This window comes from Heteronotia binoei, chromosome 17 (assembly GCF_032191835.1).
Source record: "Heteronotia binoei isolate CCM8104 ecotype False Entrance Well chromosome 17, APGP_CSIRO_Hbin_v1, whole genome shotgun sequence".
Taxonomy (NCBI): domain Eukaryota; kingdom Metazoa; phylum Chordata; class Lepidosauria; order Squamata; family Gekkonidae; genus Heteronotia; species Heteronotia binoei.
Window position 1 is genome coordinate 45,155,598 of NC_083239.1, and position 26,514 is coordinate 45,182,111.

The window sequence follows — 26,514 nt, forward strand, 5'->3', positions numbered from 1 at the left end:
ATGAGAGCAGTGGTCCCTCTAGTCCAGCATCCTGCCTCACACAGTGGCCAACCAGTTCCTCTGGAGAGCCAACCACAGGGCAGAGAGGCTGAGGCCTTCAGAAGAACATCAGAAGAGCCCTGCTGGATCAGACCAGTGGTCCATCCAGTCCAGCATCCTGTCTCACACAGTGGCCAACCAGTTCCTCTGGAGGTCCAGCTACAAGGCAGAGAGGCCGAGGCCTTCATAAGAACATCAGAAGAGCCCTGCTGGATCAGAGCTGTGGTCCATCTAGTCCAGCATCCTGTCTCACACAGTGGCCAACCAGTTCCTCTGGAGGCCCAGCTACAAGGCAGAGAGGCCGAGGCCTTCATAAGAACATCAGAAGAGCCCTGCTGGATCAGAGCTGTGGTCCATCCAGTCCAGCATCCTGTCTCACACAGTGGCCAACCAGTTCCTCTGGAGGCCCAGCTACAAGGCAGAGAGGCTGAGGCCTTCCCTTGATTTTGGCTTATGCGATGATCCTCTTCCACCATTGGATCCTGCGGCTCTCTTCTGGTGTCTTCCACTAAGTCAGGGGTGGCCAGACTTGCATAACTTAAGAGCCACGTAGAATAAATGTTTTTTGCCTATAACTCCCATCAGCCCCAGCCATTGGCCATGCTGGCTGGGGCTGGTGGGAGTTGTAGGCAAAAAACATCTGGAGAGCTACCGTTGGCCACCCCTGAGATAAATTACTTCTCTAAGCTGGGCAACAGGGCAGTGGGGGCTTCAAGAGCCTCACAATATGTGTGGAAGAGCCACATGTGGCTGCCGAGCCACGGTTTGGCCACCCCTGCACTAAGTCTTCCTTCACTGGAAAAATATTATCCTGTTAGAGAATGAGTTTTCCTTTCCTTCCTTTGTTAGAGGAAAAGCTTGCTCTGTGTGGGCAGAAGACTGGGTGTCATAGAATTCAAGTTAGTGGAAGGGAATTACGGGAGCCAACCCAAATTTTAGAGGAGAAGCGTTAGGAGGTTCATGGTTCAGCCCTCCAATCCTGGCTTATGGTTCCCTGTCTTGCAGGGGTCGGATCAGCCACACGGGTTCTATCAAGCTCTCGGTGTACATGACCCTCTACACGATCACACACGTTGTGCTCTTCATCTATGAGGCGGAGGTGAGTGCTTTTCTCTGTGGTTCCTGGTGCCTTCGGGAGTCCTCCTGTGCCACCATTGTTTTCTAGCCTAGGAAGCTTTCCATTTGGGAGATCAGGGACTTCTGCTTTTAAGTATTAATTTCTTTAGAAGATGTGAAGAACTTAAGAAGAGCCCTGCTGGATCAGACTGATAGTTCATCTGGTCTAGCATCCCATCTCACACCGTGGCCAACCAGTTCACCTTCCAACAACAGGGCACAGAGGCCGAGGCCTTCATAAGAACATCAGAAGAGCCCTGCTGGATGAGAGCAGTGGTCCCTCTAGTCCAGCATCCTGCCTCACACAGTGGCCAACCAGTTCCTCTGGAGAGCCAACCACAGGGCAGAGAGGCTGAGGCCTTCAGAAGAACATCAGAAGAGCCCTGCTGGAGCAGACCAGTGGTCCATCCAGTCCAGCATCCTGTCTCACACAGTGGCCAACCAGTTCCTCTGCAGGACCAACCACAGGGCATAGAGGCCGAGGCCTTCATAAGAACATCAGAAGAGCCTTGCTGGACCAGACCAGGGTTCCTCTGAAGGGTCAACTACCCTATAGGGGAGACATTCATCCTCTTTAATTTGGTGTCATGGTGTATCTAGTTTGGTGTCATCCTAGCCAGTTTGGTGTCTTGGTTAAGTGCGCCAGTGTAGCGGTTAAGACTAGAGCCAGTTTGGTGTCGTGGTTAAGTGTGCAGACTCTTATCTGGGAGAACCAGATTTGATTCCCCACTCCTCCACTTGCAGCTGCTGGAATGGCCTTGGGTCAGCCATAGCTCTTGCAGAATTGTCCTTGGAAGGGCAACTTCTGGGAGAGCTCTCTCAGCCCCACCTACCTCACAGGGTGTCTGTTGGGGGTGGGGGGAAGGCAAAGGAGATTGTGACTGCTCTGAGACTTTGAGATTCGGAGTATAGGGCAGGATATAAATCCAATTTCTTCTTCTTTTTCTTCTTCTTCTTTCCATGGAGAATTGTGTTTCTTCTGCTCCCCAGCCCTGAATAGCCTGTGGTGGGTTTTTGTGCTGTGATTTGTATTGCTGCTTTTCCCGTTTGTTCACCCACTTCCTTCCCTTCCGGGGCTCAGTTCTTTGACCAAGCGCAGGTGCTGTACACTTACGAGTCACCGGCTGGGTACGGCCTGATCGCTTTACAGTTCGTGGCTTACATCTGGTTCTGCTATGCCATCCTGATCACGCTCAAGCAGTTCCCAGAGAAGCAGCCCTTCTACGTCCCCTTCTTTGCAGCCTACACCCTCTGGTGAGTGGATTCTGACAGAGCTACGGGGTAGGACAGTGGTGTCGAAGTCATTTGCTACATGGGCCAGATCTGACATAAATAAGATCTTGTTGGGCCGGGCTATTGTGTCATAAAATGTAATGCCAAGTAGCAGACACAGACAATTAAAGATTTTTTTTCAAAACTTAAACCATGCTTAACATTAGCAGTCTTGCAATATTTTGTTTAACAGTCTCTGATAACTGACACCCCCTTGTTCTGAATTACTGCATCAAAAACTGGAGACAATGCCTGTGCTGTAGCAATCTTGAGTATGCTGTTCAGGTGTTGTTCAAGTGTGTCTGGAGCTTACAGTAGGCCCTGTGCTAAGAGCCTTGTAAGCTCTTGGAGGATTGGCTACATCAGGGGTTGTGTGGCCTAATATGCAAAGGAATTCCTGCTACAAAAAAGGCCTGTAAACTGGAGATCTTCCACCAGACCGATAGTTGTATTGGCCTGATTGTATTGGCCTCCCCCCCTGCTCTGTGCTGGTCCATCTGCATTACTTTCAACATGCATTGCTTCATCTGCCCTTCAACCTGTACAGGCATAGGGTTTTGCTCACAGATTAATTTTGACATTATCATCAGTCATCTATTAAGTTAAATAGAGGTTACTTTAAAATTATTTATTATGTTCTAACTGGTAATTGTGTTGTTTGTGTATGGAGGCAACTTGCCCTTTGCCTGTTTGCAGTATAGCGTGGGCTAGAAGCCACATAAGTAAATAAATTTGCTATGCAGAGTTAGACAATGGCAAACCACCTCCGAAACATGTCTTTTTTTTTAAACAACTCTAAATCACCACCTAGTGGCGCATAATGCTAAAAGGAGCTAGAATTTCTGGCTGCCAGACAGTCTTAGGATCTCCTGGCTATTCGACACACAACGCCATACAATAATAGTAATTATTACTATCAGGAGTGGAATTCTAGCAGGAGCTCCTTTGCATATTAGGCCACACATCCCTAATGTAGCCTATCCTCCTACAAAAAAGAACCTTGTAAGCTCTTGGAGGATTGGCTACATCAGGGGTGTGTGGCCTAATATGCAAAGGAGCTCCTGCTAGGATTCCACCCCTGATTATTATTAATTCTCCAGGATCTCAGGCTGAGGTCTTTCACATGACCTACTGCCTGATCCCTTTTAACTTTTTAAATCTTTATGGAGTTAGCTTTTTTTCCTGAGTATATCTGGTTTCAATAAGAGTTCTGATGAATTTGAAAGTTTGCTCACTCCGTGACGCTTCAGTTGTTCCTAACAGCGGCAATGCCCTTTGGAATGTTTGGGGGCACCCCACCCCCCACTCCAATCGACCAACATGACAATTGTTTATCTCCTCGAAAGACTCTGTCTCGTCTCTTTAGCCGAGGTGTAGCTAGGGAATGCGGCTTAGCAACCACAGCTGCGCCTTGTCTCTCTCTGTCAACCAATCAATGGCCAAAACAAATCTTCCTAATAGTCTAATGGATGACTTGGCCACAACAGATGGGGAAGGAGGAGAGCAGAGGCCCCTGGTTCTACTATAATACAATTAAGCTCGAATTCACACGTGGCGCTTAAAGGCCTTTTTCAGTCTTTTTAAATTACTTTTTTTTATAGCAGGAACGCACAGGAACTCAGTTCCGGTTGGCTTGGTGTCAGGGGGTATGGCCTAATATGCTAATGAGTTCCTGCTGGGCTTTTTCTACCCCAAAAGCCCTATGCTAAACAATGGTGACATCATGGGGTGTGGCCTAATATGCTAATGAATTCCTGCTGGGCGTTTTCTACCAAAAAAGCCCGGGGTGTACTAAATTATATCAGTTCAGCGCATACCTTAAAATTCTTCTTGAGCTATGCTTATCATAATAAAACTTTACTCCCATCGTACTTTTTAAATTACTTTCTCCTATGTGGCCACAGTGGCATGAGGAAGATTTCTGTCTGTCTGCTTTACGTGTTTTGGTTATTTTATTTGGGGGAAAATATTTGGTTATTGGTTATATGGTGAAAAATATTAGAAGGTTTGTCAAATCTTATGAGTTCAGCAATATTCTCCCAGGGGTTTTGAACAATGGAGCCTAGAAGCAAGTATTTTTTTTTGGTGGGGGGGTGTTTAAGAAAGAAAGAATAAAATTTAGAAGTTCTGGAGCTCTGCTCCTGTGAGCTCCTGCCCAAAATGAGGCCTACTTGCTTCTGTCAGGTTTGTTCATTGATTGAGGGGCACACGGGGAGGTGCATTCGGCCTCCTTGCACTTTACACTGCAAGGCAAGGCCCAAGATTTTTTGGCCCAAGAAGGTGCAGCGTATGGCTCAGCTAGGGTTGCCAATCCCCAGGTGGGGGCAGGGGATTCCCCGGTTTGGAGGCCCTCCCCCCGCTTCAGGGTTGTCAGAAAGCAGGGGGAGGGGATGGAAATGTCTGCTGGGAACTCTGTTATTCCCATAGAAAATAATGGAGAATTGATCTGGGGCTCTGGGGGAGGGGCTGTTTTTTGAGGTAGAGGCACCAGTTGTTCTGTACAGCATTTAGTGCCTCTCCCCAAAATATCCCCCAAGTTTCAAAACGATTGGACCAGGGAGTCCAATTCTATGAGCCCCAAAAGAAGGTGCCTCTATCCTTCATTATTTCCTATGGAAGGAAGGCCCTTTAAATGTGATGGCCAGAACTCCCTTTGGAGTTCAATTATGCTTGTCACAGCATTGATCTTGGCTCCACTCCTAATGTCTCCTGGCTCCACCCCCAAAGTCTCCTGGCTCCACCCCCAAAGTCCCCAGATATTTCTTAAATTGGACTTGGCAACCCTAGGCTCAATGGAAACGACATCTTCTCTGTAAGCAAAGGCTGAGCAGTGGTGGAAGCCTTGCTTCAAAACAGAACATACACCAGGCCTCCCCAGCCCTTCTGAACCTGCAGGCACCTTTGAGATTCCGATACAGTGTGGTGGGAGCAGCTTCAAAACAGATGCCACAAGGTGGCTGTCACAGGAGGTGGAGCCAGCCACAACATGGCTGCCGCAGTTTAGTGATAGGCAGGGGTGAAATTCTAGCAGGAGCTCTTTTGCATATTAAGCCACACACCCCTGATGTAGCCAATCAAAGAGCTTACAGGGCTCTTAGTACAGGGCCTACTGTAAGCTCCAGGAGGGACTGGCTACATCAGGGGGTGTGGCCTAATATGCAAAGGAGTTCCTGCTACAAAAAAAAGCCCTGAAGTAGATGACTTGGGAAAGAAGCAAAGGGGGGGAGGTGTTTTTCTACCCCCACGAAAGGGAAGTTGGGAGGTTTGTGTCATGTTAGCAAACAGAAGTGTTTGTGTGTGGGGAGGGGGAGGGAATGGAAGCATGGCTCGTGTGTCAAGACAACTGCTTTCTCTCTTGCAGGTTCTTTGCGGTCCCCGTCACTGCACTTATCGCCAACTTCGGCATCCCCAAGTGGGCGCGGGAGAAAATCGTCAATGGCATCCAGTTGGGCATCCACCTGTACGCCCACGCGGTCTTTCTGGTGAGAATCCCCACCCACCTGCTTATTTATATGAATCCAGAAAATGTTTATGCCGTCTCTCCAGGAACCTGCTGGAGGAGGCTTCCAAAACAGAAACAGTAACACACACATTAAAAGGCAACGTTCAAAACAAACTGATACATCTCCCTTTATTGCACACGTCCTTCTTTGAGAGAGAGGTCCCTTAGAAACACAAAAATGTGTATCCCTTGACTCAACCTTGCTTCTTTTGATTCACTTCTCCAGCCCTCTGATGCTACCCAAAGTCAATATTGTGTTTTATCATTAGAGCAAGTCTTTGATATCACCCCTTTTTGTGAACCAGTTGTTTAGAAGTGACATCCCTTTTTGGTGGGGGGGGGGGCGGGAGTTTTCCTTTGGGGGGTTGGGAATGCAGGGATAAGGAGCCCCAGAGGCTGTGAATAGTTTACCTTTGAACTCTAGAGTCTTTTGCGAGCATTGGCTTCTGTTTTCAAATGCATCCTCACTAGTATGTGAGCAAGAAATGATAAAGAGAGCCAAAAGAATCCTGTACGGAATTGCCCCACCTGCCCCCACAAACTTTCTAAGAACATTTGGTGGGCACCAGGAAGAGTATTGTGTAGGGTTGCCAAGTTCCCAGGCCAGGCGGGGGTTCCCCCACTCTGGAGGTTCCCAACTCACCGGCCCACATTGGGCCGGTGGGGACAATCCTCCCCTGACATCGCCGGCAGGATGAGGTCACTCGCAAGTGATGTTATCGCACCGGCAACATCATATGCTGCCTGCTCTAGGAGTTTCCGGGGAGACTCTATGGTTTTCCCAGAGACTCTAGCAATTTGGGAGGGAAAACTCTATGTTACCTATTGTACCACAGAGTTTTCCCTACCAAACTGCTAGAGCATCCAGAGGGAGAAAGAGGAAGGAGGGGACTTCCTAGTGAGAAGCATACACAGCAGACCTGACATATCCAGGAGTGGAATTCTAGCAGGGAGCTCCTTTGCATATTAGGCCACACACCCCTGATATAGCCAATCCTCTTGGAGCTTACAAGGCTCTTTTTTGTACGCTCTTGGAGGATTGGCTACATCAGGGGGGCGTGGCCTAATACGCAAAGGAGCTCCTGCTAGAATTCCACCCCTGGACGTATCCCTTACCCAGCTGCCAGTCTGACACTTCTCTCGTTCCCTCAGATTATGACCCGTCCCTCGGCAGCCAACAAGAACTTCCCTTACCATGTGCGGACGTCGCAGATCGGGATAGTGGAGGAGGCAGCCGCCGGGGCAAAGTTCCCCCACCACGTGTACGGCAACGTCACCTTCATCAGCGACTCAGTGCCAAACTTCACAGAGCTCTTCTCCATTCCTCAGAGCACGGGGAGCAGCAGCACCAGCAACGTGAGCCCACCTCAGGGTCAAGGGCGACTCTGGGTTCCGCCTTCCCCTTTGGGTTCCGACATCCCTGCAGAGCCTGCTGTGGCGTAGTGGTTAAGAGTGGTGGACTGTGATCTGGGAGAACTGGGTTCGATTCCCTCCACAGGCAGCCGGCTGGGCCAGCCACAGTTTTCTCAGAGCTGTTCTCTCAAGAGCAGTTTTCTCAGAGCTCTCTCTGCCCCACCTACTTCACAGGGTGTCTGTTGTGGGGAAAGGAGATTGTGAATTGCTCTGAGTGAAGCGCAGGGTATAAATCAAATCTCCTCCTCCTCCTCCTCTTCCTCTCTGCTGTCGCTTGTTTCAGAGCCCACAGCACCCCAAGGAGGAGGAGGAGGAGGAGAAGATATTGGATTTATATCCTGCCCTATACCCTGAATCTCAGAGTCTCAGAGCGGTCACAATCTCCTTTACTCCACACCCCCCCCCCCACAATAGACACCCTGTGAGGTGGGTGGGGCTGAGAGGGCTCTTCCAGAAGCTGCCCTTTCAAGGACAACCTCTGCCAGAGCTATGGCTGACCCAAGGCCATTCCAGCAGCTGCAAGTGGAGGAATGGGGAATCAAACCCGGTTCTCCCAGAATAGAGTCTGCCCTTTCAAGGACAACCTCTGCCAGAGCTATGGCTGACCCAAGGCCATTCCGGCAGCTGCAAGTGGAGGAGTGGGGAATCAAACCCGGTTCTCCTAGATAAGAGTCTGCCCTTTCAAGGACAACCTCTGCCAGAGCTATGGCTGACCCAAAGCCATTCCAGCAGGTGCATGTGGAGAAGTGGGGAATCAAACCTGGTTCTTCCAGATAAGAGTCCAAGCACTTAACCACTGCATCAAACTAGCTTAACCGTTACACCGAACTGCATCTCCTCCCCAGGCACAGCACTTGATGCAGAGAATAGCAGCTTGGCACTTAGAGGCGGGTGTGCCAGGAAGTCGGGCGTGTCTGTATAAAGGCACTGTTGCGTCCACAACCGGCCTTGGGGAGGCCCACACATCACTTACACACTAGATTCGGTTCCCAGTTAGTGGTATACCAAATTTAACTTAATTTAATTTTTTATACCCTGCCCTATCTCACTAGTGGGAAGAAAGCAGACTTGCTCGTGGGCCCGATAACCTCTGGGGGCCTGATCCGGCCCATGGGCCACATACCTGATACCCCTGCTCTAAGGTGCTTCTGGGCTCGGATTTTGTCTCACTGCTACTGACTCACCTGAAGTCTTCTCATACCTGCAATCCCAGGCGAACAGGAGATGTGCTGTGTTGTGCTGATCTCCCTGTGGCCTGCATACATGTTTGTGGGGGATCACCCTTGGTTCACTCAAGGGTCACAAGCTGGCCAGGTCTGGAGTATGTCTTGGAACTTCTACGCCTCTTTTTGCCCACCTTGGTTGTCTTGCATTTGGTTTTGGAGGGGGTGGGGAGATGGAGAAAGGCAGGGCCTTTTTTGTAGCAGGAACTCCTTTGCCTATTAGGCCACACACACCCTGATGTAGCCAGTCATCCTGGAGCTTACAATAGGCCCTGTACAAAGAGCTCTGTAAGCTTCTGGAGGATTGGCAACATCAAGGGTGTGTGGCCTAAGATGCAAATGAGAACGCATGGACATTCAATGAAATTGCTGAGAAGTCTGGTTAGAACTGATAAAAGGAAGTACTTCTTCACCCAAAGGGTGATTAACGCATGGAATTCACTGCCACAGGAGGTGGCGGCGGCTACAAGCATAGCCAGATTCAAGAGGGGATTGGATAAGCATATGGAGCTCAGGTCCATCAGTGGCTATTAGCCACAGCCTATTGTTGGAACTCTCTGTCTGGGGCAGTAGGGGGGGCACAGTGGGAGAGCTTCTAGTGTCCTGGCCTCACTGCTGGACCTCCTGATGGCACCTGAGTTTTTTGGCCACTGTGTGACACAGAGTGTTGGATGGGATGGGCCACTGGCCTGATCCAACATGGCTTCTCTTATGTTCATGAGTTCCTGCTACAAAAAAAAAAGCCCTGGAGAAAGGTGTTGGTCCCTTTTCCATTGATGATGCTGACCGGGTTATTCTGTTTCCTTTCCCCTTGCCTCCAGCCTCGCAAACAAGTGGAGGAGACATCATCCGCCGACCGCACCCTGACCCCCAGCTGCGTGGTCACCACCTCAGAGCTCAGCGGGGCCCCCATGCTGTTGAAACCTTCCGTGGGCGGCGAGAGCCAGCCGCCCCCTTACCAGCTCCACGCACCCCAACTCCACCAGCACAACGGCTACACCGAATATTTTAGCATGCACACAACCGGTGCTCGGCCTGTGTAGGGGTGGGGGGGGGGCGGTCTTCTGATTCCCATTTTGTGGCTTCCCCGCTTCCCATCCCAGGTTTCTCCTCTGATATTCCCTTTTCCACCCCCCCCCCCGGCTTCCTGTACACCCTCTTACATTCTGACATATCAGATGGGCTATACATTTCCACAGGGGTGGAATTCTAGGAGGAGCTCCTTTGCATATTAGGCCACACCCCCATGATATAACCAATCCTCCAAGAGTTTACAGGGCTCTTAGTACAGGGCCTACTATAAGCTCTTGGAGGATTGGCTACATCAAAGGGTGTGGCCTAATATGCAAAGGAACTGCTAGAATTCTTCCCCTGCAACTCCCTGATAATGGAATGGAACCACCTCTTTTCTTAGAATGTGGAGAAGCCGTACATAAAAGGAATCAGTCCTTCTTTTTACAATCTCCCCTGCTCACTCAATGACAGAAGGAACAAATCCTCACCTAGTTAGTTATGTAAAGGATGCCCTGAACCATGTCTCTCTTGTCTTTTTTGCATGGGACAGCCTGAAGCTTCTTAGCCTTGGGGTTGGTTTCACTGGAGGGGGGGAAACCAGGGGCTGTGGCTCAGTGGAAGAACCTCACCTTTGCCCGCAGAAGGTCCCAGGTTCAATCCCCGGCATCTCCATTTAAAAGGACCAGGCAGGGGGCGATGGGAAAGCCGTCTGCTCGAGACCCCGGAAAGCCGCTGCCGGCCTGAGTAGGCAATACTGACCCTTATGGACTGATGTTTTGACTCAGTATAAGGCAGCCTCACATGTCACGGGTCCAGATGAACACGGGAAGTGGGTCTGTTTTGTCTCTCCCCAGCAGACAGGGGCAGGCTTCCCCCAACCCCCAATCCCTGCTTCAGCCAGAGAGAGAGACCTGCTTCTCAGCTGGCGTTTCCCTGTAGCGAATCTGACTCAAAGGAAGGCCTGTGGAACCTTCGCCATGGTTGAACAGTCTTCCTTTTTGAACGCAGACGTAAAGGTGTGTCCCAAGTTTTTTCAGTATCCCTCCCTTCCGTGCTCTACTCTACGATGGCAGTGCCCTAGGAATTGCCCTTGATCCCTTGGGCGATGGCACCGCCCCGGCCCCCTTTCCCGTGACGGTGCTGTGGGTTCCTTCCCCTGATGACGGTGATTTTCTGAAATCCACCGGAGTGGGTCGTTTTTTTGTTTTTGCCAAAATAAAAAGAGGATTCTTGTGTTTCTATCTCATTGGGAAAGCATGCGTCTCTTCTGAGGAATGAGCGAGCTGGGGGGGGGGGGTAGAGATATCAGAGCGGAGGGAAGATCTTAATCATCTTTCATGCACCTGCTCAAATAGGCTGTTAACCATGGACACCTGACTTGGCCCGGAGAAATGCTGTGAAGCTTGTGAGTGGCTAGAACAGAGGTGGCCAAACTGCGGCTTGGGAGCCACACACGGTTCTTTCACACATGTTGTGTGGCTCTCGAAGCCCCCACAACTGTCAGCCAGCTTGGAGAAGGCATTTGTCTCTTAAAATCACTTCTCCAAGTCAAGCCAGCCAGTGGCTTGAAAAATGCTTGCAAAGTTGCTTTCTTTCCACCTCCCCCTCTATTTCCTTCTTCCTATCCCCCTTCCCTCCCTCAAACATCTGCATTCATGTATTACAACTCTCAAACATCTGACGTTTACTGTATGTGGCTCTTACGTTAAGCAAGTTTGGCTACCCCTGGGCTAGAACCATAGGCGTAAACCAGATTTTTCCAGGGGGGAGTCTAGCCCCTCTCCAGGCAACCAATACATGCTTTGGAAGCTTGGGGGCTCAGGCCTTCCCCGGGCAACCAGTGCCAGCCACAGTAATAAACTCCTTTGAGTGTATGAAAATGTTTTCCAGTCCATTTTAGATTTTTAAGAAGGAGAGATAATGATCTTTAAAGGCATGAATGGGTTAGTGGATCCTGTGAAGAAATGCATTTTTCTCCCAGGACATTGTGAGGCAGGAAAACTCCCCCGCCCAAGCTCACCTTACAAATGCTAATTGAGCTAGCAGAGCAGACAGTGGATAGATGCAGGACTTTTTAGTAGCAGGAACTCCTTTGCATATTAGGCCACACATCGCTGATGTAGCCAATCCGTCCTGGACCTTACAAGAGGCCCTGCAAGAAGAGCCCTGTAAGCTCTTGGAGGATTGGCTACATCAGGGTTGTGTGGCCTAATATGCAAAGGAGTTCCTGCTACAAAAAAAGCCCTGGATAGATGGATAAACACCCCCCTTCTCTAAGCAGGAAACAAATATGTGGAGGTATCAAATAGGAAGACTATCTCTGGAGACGGAAGAAGCTGTTTTGACCTGGGGTAAGGGGGTGGGAAAGAGCTTTGAACGTCAGCCCATCATAGGGACTCCAACCCCCCCTAGTCTGGTTGAGTGCTGCAGGGAAAGAACCGAGTGGCTTGTCAGACGCTAGACAGTCACCGTATAGGGACTAGGCTGCATTGGATTCAGTGGGAACCCTACCCAAGTTACGGAGACCCGATAATTACTCCTCCAGGGAACGGGGAAGCACCCAGCCACGCACACGACTAACACACTTAAATCGATCCCCTCTAAAAAACGGCTATTAAGGCATCTGGGGCTAGAACAAGCTCATTAAACTCCCATTATTCCCATCGGCCTGCAGCGCTGCAAGTGAACAATTGTCTAGAGCAAGGGGGGGGAGGTTGTTCTTACTGCTGCTAGAGAAACTCCTGGGAAGTGGGTTATTGCAGATAAATAGAAACATGTTGGTTGAGACTCCAGGCACTGATTTCTCCCCTTCCCCAGCCAAGCGCCTAATTATTTCTTTATTGAATTCCATTGATTTGCGCGCCACAACCTGGATTCTCTCGCGGTTGTCAAGCTTTTTGCCCAGCACTGCATGTTAAGGGGAGTGAATGTGACAGAGAGATGCTGTCAGTTTACATCGGAGTAGGATTGGAGTGGGTCTTTGGTAGATGGGTGGGACAGGAGGGGAAAAGATTAGGGTTGCAAAGTCCAGTTCAAGAAATATCTGGGGACTTTAGGGGGGGTGAAGCTAGGAGAAATTGGGAGTGGAGTCAGGAGCAAGGTTGTGACAAGCATCATTGAACTCCAAAGGGAGTTCTGGCCATCACATCGAAAGGGACTACATGCCTTCCCTCCATTTGGAAATAATGAAGGATAGGGGCACCTTCTTTTGGGGCTCACAGAATTGGATCCCCTGGTCCAATCCTTTTGAAACTTGGGTGGTGTTTTGAGGAGAGGCACCAGATGCAATACTGAAAATTTGGTGCATCTGCCTCAAAAAACAGGCCCCCCCAGATAACCACGGATCAATTCTCCACTATACCCTATGAGAATCTGTCTCCATAGGGAATAATGGAGTCCCCAGCAGACATTCCCCCCCCCCCCGCTTTCTGATGGCTCTGAAGTGGGGGGAGGGCCTCCAAACTGGGGGATCCCCTGCCCTCATCTGGGGATTGGCAACCCTATTTATTTTATTTTTTTATTTTTGTTACTTTAAACTTCTATCCCGCCCTCTCCGCAAACGGACTCAGGGAGGCTAACAACAACCAAGGAATACATATTAAATCAATAATACAATATAACGCTAAAAACTATAAAATTATAAACATTACATAACGGTGCCATTCACAACTTCTTACGGCAGTTCATGGCTTTTTTCAGTGGGCCAGTTCAATTTCTGTTATTGTTATAGATGGTCTATCCGTCGGTGGTCTTTGAGAAATTATCTAATTTCTCATAGCTGGTATTTGTTCAGTTATCCACCAGATGTTGTAGGCTAATCGGAATAATTCTGTTTTACAGGCCCTGCGGACTTGGGAGAGATCCCGCAGGGCCTGTATAGCCTCTGGGAAGTGTTCCAAAACATTGGTGCTACCCACCTACCATTTTGTAGAAAATAGGTGGTAGAGCTCATCCAGGGATTGTTATGCAGCTGCACCTATTCAATGGACAAGGTGGGGAGGAGGAGGGGGAACCATCAAAAAGGTTCAGGAGCTCTGCTCCTGTGAGCTCCTGCTGAATTCAAGTCCCGGTGCTGCCCCTGAGAAGGCTCTGGCTCTTGTGGGGCTCAGTCTGGCCTCCCTTGGTCCAGTGATGGAGAGATTTTGCCCTCCCGAACGCAATGCTCTCTGGGAGTCATGTGGGGAAAGGTGGTCCCAGAGATAGGCAGGCCCCCTAGGAAAGAGTTAGTTCGTAATGAGAAGGTAAAGCAGGAGAGCTTATTTATTTTGCTTGCTTTCTAATATATTCTATTTTCTGGCATATCCTCCCCCCAAAACAGCTAACAACGCTGAAACATCAAGGCCTTTAAAACAATGAAGCAAAACCTGATGTTCCAATGGAATAGAAAATAAAGTAAAACAAGAAAAGGAGAGCCAGCCAGTGTGGCGTAGTGGTTAAAGCGTTGGGAGTAGGATCTTGGAAACCCAGGCTTGAATCCCCACTCTATCACGGAAGCTCACTGGGTAAACTTGGCCTAGTCGCACACCCTTAGCCTAACCTACCTCACAGGGTTGTTGTGAGGATAAAACTCAGGAGAGAACAATGGAAGCCACTTTGGACACCCAATGGAGGAAAAGGCAAGGTATAAATAAATAAATAAAGGGTTAGTCTATATCGGGGTTGAGGAGCTTTTTTTTCTGCCAATGTCCATTTGGATATTTATAACATCATTCATGGGCCGTACAAAATTATCAACTTAAAAAAAAACAGTGCTCCACCAAGAAAGAACGATTCAGGCCAGCAAAATTAACACAAATAATTGTTTTTCTATTTGAAGTTGTGGGGAGAGCCTAATTTGGTGCACACACACACACACAGCCCGCTGCCCTAGGCAAATGCCAAGGTTCAGGGCCTTTTTTTGGTAAAACAAAAACAAAAACCCCCAGCAGGAACTCATTAGCATATTAGACCACCTCCCCTAATTAGCATATTAGGCCACACCATCTGGGATAATCAAGAGCAAATTGAACTGGGAGTATGGGAAGAACGAACAATAAAGGGAAATGAAATGGGAGGAAGAAAAGACAATAAAGAGAAAGAAATGGGAAGAAGAAAGGGAGAATAAAGGGGAACAAAGAAATGGGAGAAAGAAAGGGAAATGAAATGGGAACAGAAAGGGAAATAAAGGGAAATGTGGGGAAGAAAGGGGAATTAAGGGAAGCAAAGGAGTGGGGGGAAGAAAAAGAAAGGGAAATAAAGAAATGAGGGGAAAACTGTGACAGTGGCTTTTCCAGGCCCTGCAGTGATCCTTGCCAGCCAGCCAGGCTTCAGGGAGGCTGCAGCACAGCTGGGCTCCACAATCCCTCCTGGCCAGCTGGGCCCTGGGGAGGCCGCTGCACTGCTTGGCTGGGCCCCAGGGAGGCCGCCACATGGCTCAGCTTGGCCGGGCAATCCCCGAGTTGCTGAACAAAGCAGGAGTCCAGTAGCACCTTCAAGACCAACAAAGTTTTATTCATAGTGCAAACTTTCGTGCGGTAGAAGCACACTTCACCCGACAATAGGATGGAAAGAAAAGCAGTCCTGCATGATAACGGAGAGAGTGGGCAGTGAATGAGTAGGCAAAATAGTGGAAATATATTGTTGCTGTTATCATCATTATGCCTCCTTATCACACGCCCTTAGGAAGTGGTCATCCCCCCCGCTTCCCAGTCAAGCGTTTGGAAGGACTCTGGATATGCTCATGGGGCCTCGCCCAAGAAGGCGGCATTTCTCCAAATATTGCCTTTTTAAAAAAAAAACACCTAAACAAACTAGGCCCCGTTGCCGTGGCAACCCCGCCTCCGCTCTAGCCGCTCCTCTCGTCTCCTCCGCTTCCCAGGCTCCAGCGGCGGATCCAGCCTTTCCTCCCGCCCTCTCGGAGCTCGCTCCTTCCCGCGGCCGCTCTGGGCCGCCGTCTCACTGCCTCCCCCTCCCCCGGGCCTCCCGGACTGCGCCTCTCTCTCCATGGGCCGCGGGGGCAGCGGAGCCGTCGCCAGCCGCGGAGGTGGGTTTGGGGGGCTCTTTTGCAACCTCCCCGGGGAAGTTCGCGTTCCCCTCGTAGCATATCCCGCGCTTCACGGTCCTTCTCTTGTGTTCCCCCTTCATAGACTCATGTGGGACCCCCTGGCTGCCAAAGCAACCACATTATAGGACTTTTCCCTATAGAATTCCCCCCTCCCCTCGCCCCATAGCCTTCCCACTTTCAGGCTCTTTTCAATATCGGTGCATTTCTGTCCTGTGATGATTGCAGATTGTGTTTGTCCTGGGCATCTCTGTTTCTTGTAAGGATGCCACTGCCAGCCGTCAGGTGGGAGTTGGGCATCCGCTGGAATTACAAGCTCCACTCCAGATTGTGGAGATCAGCTCCCCTGGAGAAAATGCGGGCTCTGAATGGGAGGCTCTAGGACAGGGGTGGGCAAACTTGCTTAATGTAAGAGCCGCATCGAATAAATGTCAGATGTTTGAGAGCCGCAAGACAATGAACATCAGACGTTGGAAGGAAGATGGGGAGGAGAGAGGTGAAAAGAAAGCAACTTTAACATTAAATGCATTCTCCAAGCTACCGGCTGGCTAGGCTTGGAGAAATGATTTAAAGAGACAAATGCCTTCTCCAAGCCGACTGACAGGGTGGGGGTAGAGGGCTGCAAGAGCCACACAATGTGTGTGAAAGAGCCACATACGGCTCCTGATCTACAATTTGGCTACCCCTGCTCTATGGCATTGCACCCCACTGAGATCCCTGTTCTCCCCAGGCTTCATCTCCAAATCTCCAGGAGTTCCCCAACCTGGATCTGGCACCCTGTCCCTCATCGCCTGGCCTTGGAGTGGGGGGACACCTGGCAACTCTATTTTATTGCATAGCTTCCAAAGTCCATATAAAAGCATGCATGCAAAATGAACTAACAAACCCTTTCTATCATCCTAAAGGACAGCTTGCAAGAGACTTTTGATTCTCTTTTCTCCTCCTGGGTTGTGCTGATTTCCTGATGGGAACAGTTCCAGAGAACCTTACAGGGTTTCTCTTTCTTTCTATAAAGACTTGATTCTGGTACCACTCACAGGCACCTTGCAAGCAGCCGGGCATTTGTGGCTTTAAGGACGGCTGGCAAGAGACTTTTGATTCTCTTTTTCGGGCCCTGGGTTGTCCTGGGTTGTTTTGATTCCCTGATAGGAACAGTTCCAGAGAACTTTACAGGGTTTCTCTTTCTTTCTATAAAGACTTGATTCTGGGACTGCTCACAGACCCCTTGCAAGCAGCCAGGTAGTTGTGGCTTGGTTTTGAATTTATGGGGGGTTTGGAAAGTTTGGAGAAACTTCTAGAACAGGGGTGTCAAACTTATTTTGTTTGGGGGGGGGGCGAATCTGACATAAATGAGACCTTGTCGGGCTGGACCTTGTGTGTACCTATTTAAGATTAGGTAGCAGAGATATAAACTTTATAAAGCACAGACAAACACAATTAAAGATTTTTTTAAAAAAACTTTTAAAATGCTTAAAACTTTAGCACTCGTTGGTCTTAAAGGTGCTTTCTTTGTATTTCTCCCATGGGATCCAGGGAACTGGGCAAAAGAAGCTCTGGCTCTTTCCTTCCTTCCCCAGGGGACCAGGAGGAGGGGGAGGAGCCTCAGCCAATAGAAGGAAGAGAGGCTTGGCTCAGTAGCTCTGCTGTGCAACTGAGAGATCCTGGCAAAGCAAGCTCTGCCTCCCCCCCTCTTCCTCTCCAAGGGAGGAGCCTCAGCTAATGGAAACAATAAAGGTTTTGCTCTGTAGCTCCTGTGCGAATAAGACTTGCAAAGCAAGCTGTGATGCAGAAGGAAGCAAGAGAGAGGGAAAAGGAAGCAGACAAGAGCCAGTTGCTTGGGGGCCTGATAGGAGCCCTCTGAGGGCCTGATTTGGCCCCTGAGCCTCATGTTTGACACCCCTGTTCTAGAGTGTTACTGACCCATGATCCCAGATGTGGGGGGAGAGGAGTTTACTGAGGGTGAGGAAGAGGTTGTGCGTACCTGCACAGATGTACTGACACCTCTCTCTGCGCCAAGCAGAAAGGCGGGCGATACATATTTAAATAAATAAATAAATGCTGATTCCACCCCCCCACCTTTCATTGGTATCTCTGGTGCACATAAGAGCAGGTCAGGCAAGAAGAGAAAGCGCTGTTGACAAATGGCAGTTCTGGAAGAAAAAAGATGCCTGTGTTACATGTACATTTGACCATTCTATGGGCTTAAGGTAGTCAAGGGGTTTCATCTGTTGCATTTCAAAGGACTCACAGTTTTTAGTAGCTGGTACAGATGTCTTGTTTTGAGCCAACAATGAAGGATAAACTATAAAATATGCTTTCTGCTTGTGAAGTTTTAGGCCCTTGTTATTCGTCTTCTAAGAGAGCCCATGGCGCAGAGGGTTAAAGCTGCAGTACTGCAGTCCTAAACTCTGCTCACGACCTGAGTTCGATCCCTGGCGGAAGCTGGGTTTTCAGGTAGCCGGCTTGAGGTTGACTCAGCCTTCCATCCTTCCGAGGTCGGTAAAATGAGTCCCCAGCTTGCTGGGAGGAAAGTGTAGATGTCTGGGGAAGGCAATGGCAAACCACCCTGTAAAAAGTCTGCCGTGAAAACGTTGTGAAAGCAGCGTCACCCCAGAGTTGGGAACGACGGGTGCTTCCACAGGGGACTACCTTGACCTTTTTTACATAGACAAAGTGCTGGTGCAATACTCAGGTAAAGTCCTCAAACCCTCTGCTCACGACCTGAGTTCGATCCCGGTGGAAGCTGGTTCAGGTAGCCAGCTCGAGGTTGACTCAGCCTTCTATCCTTCCGAGGTCGGTAAAATGAGTCCCCAGCTTGCTAGGGGGGGAAGCGTAGATGACTGGGGAAGGCAAGGGCAAACCACCCTGTAAAAAGTCTGCCGTGAAAACGTGAAAGCAACGTCACCCCAGAGTCGGAAACAACTGGTGCTTCCACAGAGGACCTTTCCCTTCCTTTTCCTGTTCATCTTCTCCCAAAATGTTCTTTGGAAAGACATAATTTATTTAAGCCTTCTGTTCCCTGCTCTATTTTCGGATTACGTGTTTTGTTGCTTTTTTGCTACCAATTTGCAGGCGACATATGGCGACCCTGTAGGGTTTCCGAGGCAAAAGACTTTCGGAGGAGTTTGACTATCGCCTGCCTCTGCATAGCAACCTTGGGCTTTCTTGGTGGTCTCATCCAAGTATTCATTGGGGCCAACCTTGCTTGGCTTCCAATTTCTAATGAGATTGGGCTAGCCTCAGCCACCCAAGTCAGACAAAGATGAACAGAGGTGGTTTGTTATTGCCTGCCTCTGCAGAGGAACCCTGGACTTCCTTGGTGGTCTCCCATGCAAATACTTACCAGGGCTGACTCGGCTTAGCTTCCGAGATCCAGCACGATCAGGCTACCTTCAAGGATTAAAGGGTTGGAACACTTTCCCTACGAAGAAAGGTTAAAGTGCTTGGGGCTCTTTAGCTTGGAGAAACGTTGACTGAGGGGTGACGTGATAGAGGTTTACAAGATTATGCGTGGGATAGAGAAGGTAGAGGAAGAAGTCCTTTTCTCCCTTTCTCATAATACAAGAACTTGTGGACTTTCAATGAAATTGCTCAGCAGTCAGGTTAGAATGGATAAAAAGAAGTCCTTCTTCACCCAAAGGGTGATGAACACGTGGAATTCACTGCCACAGGAGGTGGTGGTGGCTACAAGCATAGCCAGCTTCAAGAGGGGATTGGATAAGCATGGAGCAGAGGTCCATCAGCGGCTATTAGTCACAGCGCATTGTTGGAACTCTCTGTCTGCGGCACGTGATGCTCTGTATTCTCTGTGCTTGTGGTGGGGCACAGTGGGAGGGCTTCTAGTGTCCTGGCCCCTTTGATCGACCTCCTGATGGCACTTGGGGTTTTTTTGGCCACTGTGTGACACAGAGTGTTGGAATGGATGGGGCATTGGCTTGATCCGACATGGCTTCTCTTATGTTCTTATCTTGAGCTATCTGGGCGTGGGTTAGGGCACAAAGAGGCATGTTAAAAAGAGAGAGGGAGAGAAAGAGAGACCTAGTTCCAAAACTTTTGTCCGGCTTCCAAAATAGGTCCTGGGGCTAAGCCAGAACTCAGGTTATCCGAAGAAGGGATCACCTGAAGGAAGAAGGGATCACCTGAGGGAATAATTGGTCTCCAAGCCAGCCAGCGGCTTGGAGAATGTATTTGATGTTAAAGTTGCTTTCTTTCAACCTTGCCCCCTCCCTTCCTTCCTCCCTCCCTCCCCTTTCCCCTTCCCTACCTACCTACTTACATCTGATGTTTATTCTCTGGCTTTTACGTTAACCAAGTTTGGCCATCCCTGCTCTAGGGTCTTATCCTAATCTGGGCTCTTCTTTATTCTTCCAGGCTGGACGATGCTGCTTGCCTGCCCGTCTCCTGAAGGGTAGCTTGGCTGGGCGATCCAGGAACCACCATGGACTCCCGAGCGGCTGGCTGCCCGACGTGGCGGGTGATGCTGCTTCTGCTGCTCCTGTTTGGGGTTCGTAGAGCCAATGGGGGAGACTGCAAGGGGGAGCGGCAAGTGTTGCGCAATGCCTCCGGATACGTGACTGACGGGCCAGGCAATTACTCTGTCAATGGGAACTGCGAGTGGCTGGTGGAAGGTGAGTCCTTCGGAAGAGGCCGGGACATTCTCATCCCTGTGGGGATCACAAGAACATAAGAGAAGCCATGTTGGATCAGGCCAATGGCCCATCCAGTCCAACACTCTGTGTCACATAAGGACATAAGAGAAGCCATGTTGGATCAGGCCAATCGCCCATCCAGTCCAACACTCTGGGTCACATAAGAACATAAGAGAAGCCATGTTGGATCAGGCCAATGGCCCATCCAGTCCAACACTCTGGGTCACCTAAGAACACAAGAGAAGCCATGTTGGATCAGGCCAATGGCCCATCCAGTCCAACACTCTGGGTCACCTAAGAACATAAGAGAAGCCATGTTGGATCAGGCCAATGGCCCATCCAGTCCAACACTCTGTGTCACATAAGAACATAAGAGAAGCCCTTTTGGATCAGGCCAATGACCCATCCAGTCCAACACTCTGTGTCACACAGTGGCCAAAAAAACCAGGTGCCATTAGGAGCTCCATCAGTGGGGCCAGGAGACTAGAAGCCCTCCCGCTGTTGCCCCTCCCCAAGCACCAAGAATACAGAGCATCACTTGTCCCAGACAGAGAGTTCCAACAATACACTGTGGCTAATAGTCACTGACAGACTTCTGCTCCAGATGTTTATCCAATCCCCTCTTGAAGCTGGCTATGCTTGCAGCAGCCGCCACCTCCTGTGGCAGTGAATTCCATGTGTTAATCACCCTTTGGGTGAAAAACTTCCTTTTATCCATTCTAACCCGACTGCTTAGCAATTTCATTGAATGCCCATGAGTTCTTGTATTGTGAGAAAGGGAGAAAAGGACTTCTTTCTCTACCTTCTCCATCCTATGCATAATCTTGTAAACCTCTATCATGTCACCCCTCAGTCGATGTTTTTCCAAGCTAAGGAGCCCCAAGCGTTTTAACCTTTCTTCATAGGGAAAGTGTTCCAACCCTTGAATCATTCCAGTTGCCCTTTTCTGCGCTTTTCCCAATACTATAATATCTTTTTTGAGGTGTGGTAACTTGATCTGGGGTTCAAGTTAAGAAGCACCTACACAGAGAAGGCTCTGATCTTTTTTCTCAAGCTCTGTTAACTGTTTATACTAGGGGTCCCTGACACGGTGCCCGTGGGACTGTAGCCGCATCTTTCCTAGCTCTTGCCAAGTGTTTTTAGAAAGTGGGAGGGGCCATATGTGGCTTTTGCTCAGCAAGGCTTGAACGTATGAACATATGAAGCTGCCTTATACTGAATCAGACCCTTGGTCCATCAAAGTCAGTCTTGTCTTCTCAGACTGGCAGCGGCTCTCCAGGTCTCAAGCTGAGGTTTTTCACATCTATTTGCCTGGACCCTTTTTTGGATATGCCAAGGATTGAACCTGGGACCTTCTGCTTCCCAAGCAGATGCTCTACCACTGAGCCACCATCCCTCCCCAATGGCTTCTGATTGGCCATTGAAGGTTTGATTGGCTGCACGGATTTTGAAAAACGTGGCTGCCGCAGTACAAGGATTGTTGGCCGTGTGACTGAAAGGAACATATGAAGCTGCCTTATACTGAATCAGAACCTCGGTCCATCAAAGTCAGTATTGTCTACTCAGACTGGCAGCGGCTCTCCAGGGTCTCAAGCTGAGGTTTTTCGCACCTACTTGCCTGGACCCTTTTTGGAGATGCCCGGGATTGAACCTAGGACCTTCTGCTTACCAAGCAGATGCTCTACCACTGAGCCACCGTCTCTCCCCTTAAGGAAGGGGCTGCCTGGGCAGAGACAAAGGTGGTTTGCCATTATTGCCTGCCTTTGCGTAGCAACCCTGGACTTCCTTGGTGGTCTCCCATCCAAGTACTAACCAGGGCGCACCCTGCTTAGCTTCCAAGAGCTGATGAGATCGAGCTAACCTGGGCCTGGATTGTCAGGAGAGATGTAGGATATTTCTATGCAAGCCAACATGGTTTTGCTGGGAATTTTTGGGTGGTCTTTAAACAAATGAGCCTTCCCTTTCCATTTTTTTGGGGGGGGTTGTTTTCTAATTGCCCTTCTCCTTAAGACGTCAGGCAAAGAGCATGATGAAAACCTAAGTCAGGGGTGGCCAAACTGCGGCTCGGAAGCCGCCTGTGGCTCTTTCATGCATATTGCGCAGCCCTCAAAGTCCTCCTCTGCTCCATTGCCCAGCTTGGAGAAGGCATTTGTCGGCAGCTTGGAGAAGGCATTTAAAGTTAAAGTTGCTTTCTTTCCACCTCTCCCACCCCCATCTATTTTCCTTCCTTCCTCCCTCAAACATCTGACGTTGCTTTCTTGCGGCCCTCAAACATCTAATGTTTATTCCATGTGGCTCTTACGCTAAGCAGGTTTGGCCAGCCCTGATCTAAGTGAACAATTCCTTAGCAGAAGTTAATATTCATCACTGCAAAATGTGATGGCAGCTGTTAACTTTTTAAAAAGATGAGATGGAATTCATAATGGACAGACCCAAAACAGGGCATTAACCTTCCAAGAATGGAACCTCCCTGTACCGAAGCACTATATCTCTGAGTACCAGCAAACAAAACAGGGAGTGGCCCGTCATTCCGGTGTCCAATTGGTATGCTTTCAGAAGTCTACGATAATAGAAGAAACGTCAGGGTGAAACTACGCTATCAAAAGATTTATTGCAAGAAAAAAATTGGGTGATCGGAAAAACCTTGTGGCCTCTACTTCTAAGTAGACTCTACTTCTAAACAGTCTATGATGAAATATGTGTGTGCATTTTAATATTCCAGGCACTTTAATATTCCAAGGCCTCTGCCTTTAGACAGACTGCAATAAAAAAAACACAAGAGTGCACACAGGCACTTTAACATAACCTCTTTTCCCAGTCTGCACAAAATGAATCCAAACAGTCTGCAGAAAAATGAAACCAGAGCGCCCACAGGGACTTTTAAAGTGTACGCAGGCTCTTTTTAAAGGGTAAGAGTCTGCATGTGACTCATAAACCAAAATCGTAAGAAAACAGTCTGTAATGAGTTCTTTCATCCAAATTGCACACAGGCACTTTATCAAACAAATTATCCCGCTTCGCAGTCCTGCACATTCAAGTCCACTATTGTTTCAGTGAGGTGTTAGGATAAAGAATAAGTTCATCCGCGTAAAGCCAGTCCACGTTAGCCGGTGTCAAACGTTTCGTTGCCTTTATCAAGAACCTGGAAATCTAACAGACATGTTCTGAACCTTGTTGGTCTTCTATGAATGTATTGTAAAGATTGGGTTCCAGCGATAAATAAGCCTCCAAACTGAAGAAAGACGGATGAAACGTCTTGCTATCTAGAACAGACATCTTTGGAAGGGCTTCTTTTAGTTCCACAAACTTAATACTGGAATATTGTTACTCCGTGGAAAGACTGTTTTTGAACTGTCTTCTGTGAATGTCTTTTTGCTACATGCTCTTGTCTCTTTGAAGTTCTACGTGCAAGCTGTCAGACACTGGAAAATCACTGTAATGAAATGCTTAGCTTAAATGAATATGATGACGTGCTTAGCTCAACTGACTCCATTTTCTAACCTATATTACTAACCCTGGGAAGAGACCTTGCATATCAAAGTAGAAGCATAGTATTTACTAACACTGGTGTGAATTCCTGTCCCTGGAACTAACAAAGGCAACTCTCCTTTGAAGATAAAATGCCTCCGGGGGATGGCAGTTCGGCCATCCCTGTGAGATCAAGGACTGCATAGAGATAAGAGGAAGTTACTGTGTGAAAAGTATCACTTCATACTAAGAATGCTTGGGAATGTAGTTTTGTTTAGAAAAACTTCGATGTGCAATTCTTTAAAGTAACTCCTCACCGGGGAGAATGTATCAGTTCCAATCTTTCTACGCTCAGAAACTATGAACTCTCAAATAAAGCCTTAAACTTTGTATCAAATGGAGTCTGGTTGATTTGAAGTTCCATCGTCTGACACAAGCTTTGTCAGAACACCACTGACCTCTACATTACACTGTTTTGTTGTTTAAAATGTATGGTGTCTCTTAGCATTTTTTTTATTTACATAGCTGTACGCTAAGATGCTATAGTTTCGCTTTATCAAGACTGATGGCTTTTAAGTGGAACCCCAAAATCCTGTCTCTCCCTCACTAGGCTCTAGCTCATTCTTTCTCCAGAAGTCTACGGCAGCTGGCCTGAGCCAGTAAGACACATCTAAGTCAGGCTGTTACAGAATCGATAACCCTGAATTCTGTCCCCATTTGCTGTGTTTACACGTCTGGGTCCTCTGGAGACACGGGGATGGAAAGTCATGTGTTCGAGCATTGCTGTCTTGGTTTCCTGAAAGCTGTCACAGTTGCATGACTGAAAGAAATTTGCAGATGTGACTTTTCACAGAAATGGGAAGTGCAGTCTTTTGAATTCCTTCCTGCCACTCAGCTGTTAGACACATGCGATCTCTTTCCATTCCACCCCCCCCCCCAAAAAAAACCCCGCAGCCTAAAATGCCACCTTTTTCACTTTTCTGTAAGACTCCCAGGTGTCCCCAGATTGGAAAACAGGGGACTTGCAGGATTTGGGGCATGTTGGGGGGATGGGTACAACACATGACTTTTTTGTAGCAGGAGCATCTTTGCATATTAGGCCACACATCCCTGATGTAGCCAATCCTCCAAGAGCTTACAAGGCTTCCTACAGGGCCTACTGTAAGCTCCAGGAGGATTGGCTACATCAGGGGTGTGTGGCCTAATATGCAAAGATGCTCCTGCTATAAAAAAAAGCCCTGGGTACAAGCCTCTTTAAAAGGTTTCAAAACAAAAGGGGGACCTGGGGAACTTCAAAGCCAGTTTGGTGTAGTGGTTAAGTGCGTGGACTCTTGTCTGGAAGAACTGGGTTTAATTCCCCACTCCTCCAGTTGCAGCTGCTGGAATGGCCTTGGGTCAGCCATAGCTCTTGCAGAGCTGTCCTTGAAAGCGCAGTTTATGTGAGAAGAAGAAGACTGCAGATTTATACCCCACCCTTCTCTCTGAATCAGAGACTCGGAGCAGCTTATAATCTCCTATATCTTCTCCGCCCCACAACAGACACCCTTTGAGGTGAATGGGGCTGAGAGGGCTCTCCCAGCAGCTGCCCTTTCAAGGACAACCTCTGCCAGAGCTATGGCTGACTCAAGGCCGTTCCAGCAGCTGCAAGTAGAGGAGTGGGGAATCAAACCCGGTTCTCCCAGATAAGAGTCGGTGCACTTAACCACTACTCTCGGAGTTCTCTCAGCCCTATCTACCTCACAGGATATCTGTTGTGGGTGGTTGTAAGCCACTGAGACTCTGATTCAGAGAGAAAGGCAGGGTATAGATTTACGGTCTTCTTCTGTCGCTTTGGTAACCCTCTTTTTTCCCTCCTCAGCCCCCAGTAGCAGCTACCGCATCCTCTTGACCTTCATGTTCATGGACACCGAATGCACCTATGACTACCTCTTCATTTACGATGGAGATTCCCCCAGCAGCCTCCTGTTGGCCAGCCTCAGTGGCAGCACCCTACCCCCCACCATCGAAGCCACCTCCGGCAAGGTACTGATCTTTGAAGGTGGGAATGCCCCGCGGTGGGAGGACGGGTCATGCTCACGTCCCGATCGGGAGCGCCCTTCCAGAACTGTTCCGTTTCCTCTTGAGGAAACCAGAGGATGCTGAAATTACATCAGAATAGCTGGATTCGAGTCTAGTAGTCGTGGTGGCCGAGCAGAACCTCCACCTTCGGAGACACTAAACCTCGTCTGGACAGAGGGTGACATGATAGATTATGCGTAGGATAGAGAAGGCAGAGAAAGAGGGACTTTTCTCCCTTTCTCAAAATGCAAGGACTCCTGGGCACACCATGAAATTGCTGAGCAGTCGGGTGAGAACGGGTAAAAGGAAGTCCTTCTTTACCCAAAGGTTGATTAACATGTGGAATTCACTGCCACAGGAGGTGGCGGCGGCTGCAGGCATAGACAGCTTTGAGAGGGGATTGGATCAGCATATGGAGCAGAGGTCCATCAGTGGCTATTACAGAGTATTGCTGGAACTCTCTGTCTGGGGCAAGTGATGCTCTGTATTCTTGGTGCTTGGAGGAGCACAGTGGGAGGGCTTCTAGTGTCCTGGCCCCACTAATGGATCTCCTGATGGCACTTGGTATTTTTTAGCCGCTGTGTGACACAGAGTGTTGGCCTGGATGGGCCACTGGCCTGATCCAACATGGCTTCTCTTATGTCCTTATGTGACACAGAGTGTTGGCCTGGATGGGCCACTGGCCTGATCCAACATGGCTTCTCTTATGTCCTTATGTCT

At 49.0% G+C, this 26,514-nt stretch overlaps 2 protein-coding genes across 2 annotated transcripts in view; both read left to right on the top strand.

Annotated features, from left to right (window-relative positions):
* Positions 1-10,826, top strand: part of TMEM145 (transmembrane protein 145) — a 46,976-nt gene extending 36,150 nt beyond the window's left edge. Inside the window, exons 11-15 of the mRNA XM_060258675.1 lie at positions 1,045-1,138; positions 2,237-2,409; positions 5,789-5,909; positions 7,082-7,285; positions 9,387-10,826. Coding sequence (XP_060114658.1) covers positions 1,045-1,138; positions 2,237-2,409; positions 5,789-5,909; positions 7,082-7,285; positions 9,387-9,608 — 814 coding nt within the window. The 3' untranslated portion in view covers positions 9,609-10,826. The remainder of the gene's footprint in view (positions 1-1,044; positions 1,139-2,236; positions 2,410-5,788; positions 5,910-7,081; positions 7,286-9,386) is intronic.
* A 9,216-nt stretch (positions 10,827-20,042) lies between these two features.
* The window catches only part of MEGF8 (multiple EGF like domains 8), a 93,856-nt gene continuing 87,384 nt past the window's right edge, over positions 20,043-26,514 (top strand). Inside the window, 2 exon segments of the mRNA XM_060258650.1 lie at positions 20,043-20,247; positions 25,595-25,758. Coding sequence (XP_060114633.1) covers positions 20,058-20,247; positions 25,595-25,758 — 354 coding nt within the window. The 5' untranslated portion in view covers positions 20,043-20,057.